Source organism: Centruroides vittatus, unplaced genomic scaffold (assembly GCF_030686945.1).
Source record: "Centruroides vittatus isolate TY-2023 unplaced genomic scaffold, ASM3068694v2 contig_166, whole genome shotgun sequence".
Taxonomy (NCBI): Eukaryota; Metazoa; Arthropoda; class Arachnida; order Scorpiones; family Buthidae; genus Centruroides; species Centruroides vittatus.
Genome location: NW_027121006.1, coordinates 2151166 through 2159248, shown reverse-complemented (window position 1 = coordinate 2159248; position 8083 = coordinate 2151166). Strand labels below are relative to the sequence as shown.

Below are 8083 nucleotides of genomic sequence, written 5' to 3'. Positions count from 1 at the left end.
TTCCTGAAGGACAACGTCTATCGTAGAAAACCTGCATCTGTGCCAGATCTGATGGACAGAATTTGGCAACTAGCATAATATAATTCAAGAACTATCAAAGTATTATATAATTTCATATGTAATTTCAAATTAGAAATCTTCAACGATAAACATAAGTGTGAGAATCCGTGGTGACAAGTCGTTTACTCCTTCATCGATTCACGGAATCGGACTGGTGAAGCCTGCTCACGTTGTAAGAGAATGGGTTTTAATTTATTTTCTTAGAATGATTATCTAGATTTTTCTGTTGTGTTGGATTCCGGACAACAGGCAAGTATATCCGCTACGTGCCACGCGATAAGAATTATGTTTAATTTTCTCCGACAGGGATAGATTATAAATTTTGGTAGAGCAATCGACATTAACTTGAATCAAAATCGAATTCAATTAAACAAATAATAGAAAAATGGAGGTTAAATGCAAAAAGCATTATCTCTTTTATCTAAACAATTAGCAGAAAAATCAAACCATCTCACATCGATAAAATCACTAATTACACCTCTAATAGACCGAGAAATAGTTTATATTTAGTATGCATAATATTAATACCTATTATTAAAGTGTGATATGTTCCAATGACTGTGCTGGACATGAGCGAGGAACTTTCGGACTGGAAAATTCGATGGAGAGAAGTGATGAAAGCAAAGTAGATGAAGGGAACTTCCAGGAAAGACTTATGAGACGAGAGAGGAGACTAAAACTTTTGAGTAAAGCCTGAAATTAGGGATGTATACTATTTTTATTCCCGAATCTCCTCCAATCAGGTGTTAATTTGTTACACGTGATGAAATCATAAGAATGACTCGAACTAGCAGATGTATCATAAACACGTGAGATAAGCTGACCTCACCATATAAAGTGGCCTAATCTTTCTAAAGGAAAAGTAAATGTCAATTCCCGTTTGTTTTCAATTTCGAAAGTGGCAAAATATTTTGTTTTATTTTCTTAGTTAAATAATTCGTTTCAACCGTAAAAACATTAAAGTAAATTCTCATAAATCTTTCCTATCCAAGAAAAGGTACTCGCTTTACATCTCTAGATTCTCACGTAAGTATATAACATTATCTGTTAACGTATTTATTTTAGTATTTAAGTTTTTCTTGTGCTATCGAAAAATATCAATTTCAATTAAGTATTACACCCAAGCAATTTATTTCGTTTTAAGAATATTAATATTTGTCCATTTCAGTAAATTTTTCCTCTTTATCTGAGATCTTCACGTTATTTATAAGTATATATTTTAGTTTTCGGCGTATTATTAGTTAAGTACAGACGTTTCAAATAGATATCTAATGTATTAATTTTTCTTTGTAACGCTAATTTAGTTGCAGCTAACAAAACTAAATCATCAGCATATAAGATATGATGATATATTATTTCAGAAATCAGTATTCTGTCTGTATCATTTAAAAACATCTATTACTCCATTTCTTCAATCTATTCCATTTATGTAAGAATTAAATAAATAAGACAAGAAAGTCTCTCCCTGATGAATTCCTCGATCAAGTACCAATTCAGGAAACGTTTGATTACCATGTATAATTTTTATTTTATATGCAGAAATAGGTCCAAAACTGCTCCTGAAAACTTTTCTCTAGAACCACTCTCTTTCAGTTTAATTAATATTTACCAAAATGGAAACATGTACCCAGTCAAATGCTTTTGAAATATCAATAAATGCTGCAAATATTTTTCTGTTTTTATGTAAATAAAGTTGGTGTAATAATGTTAATAAAAATATTGCCATTTCAGTATCTGTGGTTTTTGTATATGCGAATTAAAATCTAGAAATTTAATATTCTTCAGATAACTTTCTTCGAAATCTCGTCTCAAGTATCGATGTAAAACAGTTCCTTATTGTTGATAATAATGCGATCAGACCATAATTTCTGGTTTTTTTCTATCTGCTCTTTTTATATATCGTAAGTAATTTATGTAAATCTAAAGATTCAGGAAAATTTAAAGACGTGTAAAAAGAATTAAACAAATCGAGTAAAACTTGTTTTTCCAACGCTGGTAATAACTTCATAAATTTAACAGAAATTAAATTATCTGCTGGTGAAGATTTCAGTCTCATTTTATTTATTGAAGCCTCCAATTTTTCAAAAGTAAATAAAATGTCCAGAACTTCATTTTCAAAATTCTGTGTAGAAATAAAGAACGAAACATGCAAATTAGCAAATCTTTTATAAACTACAGACCAACTTGAAAAAGCGATATTAAACTTATCTACTATGTATTTTTCTCGAAAGCTTTGTATTCTTGACCAGAGAAATTGTCATTTTGTTTTGTCAATAACTGCTGTTGCTCTAAATGTTTTAAATATCTAACTTTCTTTCACTTATTTCAATAATTCCAGCTGATCTGGTGTAAACACACCAGGAGTAACTAGTAATATAATTAGTTTATTAACCCGAATTCCATTTATATATGAATAGTTGTAACAATATCAATATACTAGTTTTAGTTTTTTGTACGTTATATAATATCAACTATTTCTTAATTTTAACACATAATTTTCCATAAGGACGACTTGACCTTAATGGTTTCTGCGCTATTGATGATACAATTATATTTTCTTCGTTGTTTTTTAAAACTTTATTTACTGGTGCCAACATCCAAGTCTTTGTCGATCCCAATATATATGATTTATTAACTAAAGAAATTTATTACTTGTTTATTTTTTAAGCCTTGACAGTTTTAATTTATTCGTCTTAAAGCTAATTTTTCCGACATTTTATTACTTTCATGTTTCATTTCATTAGTACATACATTTATGTTATTGGATTTTTTAACGGGAAAACAACAAAATATCATTATTTAGTCGCCGTTCTTCTAACTCGTTTATCTGTTTGAGCTTATTAATAGCAGAAAGTATTCTATTCCTTAGTTGTTCCAACCGCACTACCAAACATATAACAACAAATTTTTGATTAGGTATATGTGATGTATATCTTCCAATTTAATATTCTCTAATTTTAACATTTTGATGAAAAAATTAAATACTTTTATTTCTGTTCTTTGATTTAACATATTTAGGTAAATATAGTATATTGTTTTATTCTTATTAGTACTATTTACTGACGAATCTAATTTATATTGAATTAATTCTTCTCAATTTTAAATTTTATCTAAATATCCATTTTTTCATTACTCTCATTAAGCATCTGTAGTTGGTTTTTAGAATCTATGATATCATTTTGTGTAATACTAACTTCATCTCTAATCAATGAAATCTAACTATCCAATTTTTCGTTACTAGAAGTAACTCGACAATTTTTCTTTATAAATTTGCAGTTGTAGTGTCTTCTTACCAGTCATCGATAAGTCTTGCGAAACATTTAACTTAGATATCTCACCTGAATAAGTTGGAGAGTCAAATATATCCATAATATCCTTGGTTTAGTTAATTTGGTAATTAGTTTCGTATTCAAACCTGAAGATTAACTTTGTTAAGATGTTGTTTTCGACGGTTTGAAGGTTGTCTGTCCTTTCTTGCTGGAGATCTTTGCAAATGTCCTGGGTTTTTACGTTTAAATGTAACACTTGCATTTAATTATTATTGACGTATATGAGATACAAAGGATTACAATTTCGTAGTGTTACCACTAGTTTTTATTAATAACGCTTAAGATATAAAAAATATACATAGCATGTTTGTGCTTATGTTGTCTATGTGGAATTAACAGTGAACTTGTTACTCTACAAAGAAAATGTACACATAACTTTAAAATGAATGAAATCGATAAATTTAAGGATTTTTTCAAATAATGCAGCTGGAATGTTTTTTTTTAATTAAGACATTATTTTTCCATTACATTTCGATTACTTTGTAACAGTTCTTTTTTAAAATCTCTTTTCTCAAAATAATCTGAGACAAATTAACTATTACGTTGTATAATTACGTGAAAACGACGACAATATTTAACCTAACATATTGAAAATAAATCAGCTTTATTCATATAAAACGGATTTTCTTGGTAGAAAAATTATGCCTTGATATATAAGGAGTCACAACCATCCCTATAGTAATTTTCGGTAACAGATAACAAAACTATTTATTGTGTTCTGTGTCATGAGACGCATTAGAAACAATGGGGGGAAAATGCCGTAGTGTTATTGCTCGATCTGCCCGGTCTACATGCTTACAAGGAGAAAAGATAAATGATTTAGAATGCAGTTTTCCATCGAAGTGTTGTGTAAGTAATTACGAACAGGAATTATTATTGTAACAGTATGTTAAAAGCTGTATGTGCCTTTTCGTTTGCTTACAGTTTGGAAATAAATGATTTCTTTCAATGAATTGCCAAAATGTGTTATATTCCAATTTACTGTAAATCCATTTGATTTGGAAATAAACTGTTTTTATCAGTATTCAAATTTTATAAAAACGCAAAGTACAAATAGTAACTATACTTACTTTCTCAAACGGCTGAAAAACACAAATGATATTACAATTAAATAGTTGCTTCCTTGCTATGAAAAATAATTATATTTGTAATGCTAGTTTTATGTAAAGTGACCCATAATTTCACCATGTTTTTGTTTCATGTCTCTCAGCCATGTTTATAAACATAAACTAAGAAATTTAGCTGAAAACAAGAAATGTTCACTTCGAAAATTTAGAGATAAGTAATTTAAAAATAAATGTTTTTAATGATTAATCATATTATTTAAAAATACGAAATAAAATTTGTATCCAAAATGGGTAACTGACATTTCGGCCACACACTATAAAATCAGTGTATCAGTGTTTTCAGAATTACATTTAATCGACAAAACGTTTTTATATAAAGTTTACCTCTAGATTCTGATTGTATAGAGGTTGAATGGAGATGATTAATTAATGCAAACATTACTTAATTTCAACATAAACTTTTTTCATCGACATTCTTATTTCTCACTCAGAACCTTTAGTATAAATCAAAATTGAAAAATTTCCAAACTATAAATTACAATTAAACTTGGTCGTTTAACTAAAAGAACAAATGATTCTAAAAGCAATTAATTGTTTATTGTGGAAAGACATTGTTTTTAAAAATTACAACAACTTATTTTCACAATGCTAAATTGTACAGTATGAAACACTTTATTTCCCAAGAATTTTTAATAGTCGAATTTAAATTTTTTATTCTATCACATTTTATATAACACCTTTTTATTGAGGTGTTTTCAAACACGAAACAATTACAGCGAAATAAGAAATGAGAACGTTATCATTGACTGTTTATGATAAATTATCTGTAATCCTTTATATTTAATTTAAATTTAGTGTTTTCTAAGAGCTTAACAATATTCAATAATAAAACTAAATTATGGAACTGCTATTTCTACTTTTAAAACTAAAACATTAAGTTTTGTTTAAAGAATTGTACTTGATGAAATATTTGAACGTCAGAATATTTAATATGTTTATATATACATAAACTATTTAAGCAGTACTCACATTTAATGGTGCTTTCGGTTTCTAAAAAAAATATATAAATAATGTCTTCAGTTATTATTATATACCAAATGTACAAAAGGAAGTAACTCCCTGCTATTAAACTACACTCTTATTACATTAATTTATTAATTCAGATGTTAGTATAACTTCACGATTGCTACATTTAATTGTTATAAATAAGGATTTATTTGATTTAATAATTTAAATAATTTCTGTAAAAAAAAACGCGCATTATATTACTGAAATTCTATTTGCTCAGATGTTCAAGATTTTTTTAAGAATACGTGAAGAATAATTCTGTTTTTCATATCAAGAATTCTTTAATATTAACTAATATAAAATAATTTTAAACACAAAGTGCTAATGCACAACATGAATATAAATCATTATAATGCTTACGCAAGATTTTCTGTCACAATTAGTGTGATACACTATATCAAAATTGTGCTGATGCAATTGAGAAGGATGGCAATACAGTAGAAAGTCGTTTATCCGAACACCTTCTATCCGAAACGTCCGATATCCGAACGCTTTCCAGTCGGACTGTGTCGTGTCGAATCGAACTTTTTTGATACTAGATTAACTTCTAAAGTATAATTTTTTATGTTTTTATATTTTTAATATATTTATTTTGTTTGTACAAGATAAAAAAATAATTTATAACGATACAATAGCCTCGATAATTATTATACAAATTTTCGTTAAGCTTAAAATCGAAGAAAATTCGACACAGAGCGACACGCAACGGAAAAAAATTTCAACGTCAGACAGGTTAATATATTTTTTCGTATATAATCGGTTATCCGAATAACCCCCAGTCCCCAATTAATTCGGATAACGACTCTCTACTGTATTTTATTGTACCAAACTTAATCCATAATGTTTCGTGTAACGTAACAGACAAATTTTCGGATTGGACTAAGAACGAAAGAGTCATCGACCGAAAATGATTAGCTACTGCTTCGAAGGTCAAAACTGTTAAAAAAGTGCATATAAACGGGTAGAAAATAAAAGTACTTCACTTATTGCTGAATCGTCTGCTAGAATGATGCAGGAAAAAACGAATTGAATTTTCGGTGTAGGGCAGAGGGCGCCACCGTTTGACCTTTCCCCTCTGTCCTCATTTGGTCCTTAAACACTGACTTGGAGAGACGCTTTCGTACGCTAACCTTCGCTTTTGTTACGCCAATCTTCTGAAGTCAGCCTCGACAACGAACGCATATTTGTACAGTTATTTAACTTAGATTTTTGTAAATAGTCCGTGGTCGCGGAGAAATAAAGTATAGTGTTTCCAAGGAACCAGTCTACTCATTAATCTTGTCTGACGAACAAAGGACGTGGAACACGTGGGCAAGATCAGAACTGCTATTACTCGAGGTAGGATCTAACTTGGACCTATTCTCTCGGAACATCTCAACAGATTTTAGCTACATCGCTAAACTAATGACCCGACGTGATTCGAATGAAAGATACTCAAAGACAAAATGGACAAGAGAACCGCTAAGCCTAACCCCGAACAAAGGACTGATATGTGCCTAGCACCTGTCGTTGTCAAGGTGCCACCATTTTGGAAGCCGGATCCTCGCATTTGGTTCCTTCAGATCGAGGCCCAATTTCGAAACGCCGAGATATCGTCGGATCAAACAAAATTCGATACCGTCGTCAGTTATGTCGACGCGGAAATCCTCACGCAAGTTTCGGACATTTTACTCAGTCCGCCTGCATCAGGGAAATATGAACTTATCAAAGAACGGTTGATCTCTACTTTCGCAGACAGTGAGACTCAGCGTACCAAAAAGTTACTGACGGAAATGAAACTCGGCGACCGCAAACCCTCACAATTACTCTGCAAAATGCGTAACCTGGCTGACGAAAAAATCGGCGAGAATTTTTTGAAGACACTGTGGCTCCAACGCCTACCGATCAACATGCAGAGCATCCTATCGGTTAGTAGCAATGAACTATCAAAATTAGCTGCTATGGCCAACCAGATCTGGGAACTCAGCCCTGGACCAACGACAGCACAGCTTCTCCCATAGCATCGGGGAGCGCACACTGTAGGGAGCCGCTCCCTGCCTTGGACATTCTGCAAAAGCAAATATCGGAATTGTCGTTGCAGGTAGCCGCACTTAACAAGCAGACATACCCACGCGTGAGACGAAGAAACATCCGACCCAGATCAAGAGAGAGATCACACAGTCGGCGAGCCTCTAACAGCAACATCTGCTACTACCACGCCACATTCAGGAGAAATGCCTACAAATGCCGCCAACCGTGCAACTTCCAAGATCAAAAGGTAGCAGTTGAAAAAGCAAAAAACTGATCCCTGACTCTCTTTGGCGACAGGGACAACGGGGATTGAGCTGAGTCGCTTTCATATAAGTGACAAGGACACAGCAACCCTGTACCTCGTGGACACGGGAACGGACATTTCTGTTATACCCCAGCACCCCACGAAAGGCACAACTGCAACAAACTCGAGCTCTTCGCAGCCAATGAGTCAACGATCAAGACTTATGGCCGAAAATTACTTAACCTAGATCTGGGATTGCGAAGAAATTTTCCATGGATATTCGTCATAGCCGACGTCCAGCGGCC

The 8083-nt window shown here is 31.8% G+C and overlaps 1 protein-coding gene across 1 annotated transcript; it reads left to right on the top strand.

Annotated features, from left to right (window-relative positions):
- The first annotated feature begins 6969 nt into the window (after positions 1 to 6969).
- LOC136968967 (uncharacterized) lies at positions 6970 to 7524 on the top strand. The gene has a single exon (XM_067263042.1). The coding sequence runs from the start codon at positions 6970 to 6972 to the stop codon at positions 7522 to 7524; it is 555 nt and encodes a 184-aa protein (XP_067119143.1).
- The last annotated feature ends 559 nt before the right edge of the window (positions 7525 to 8083 follow it).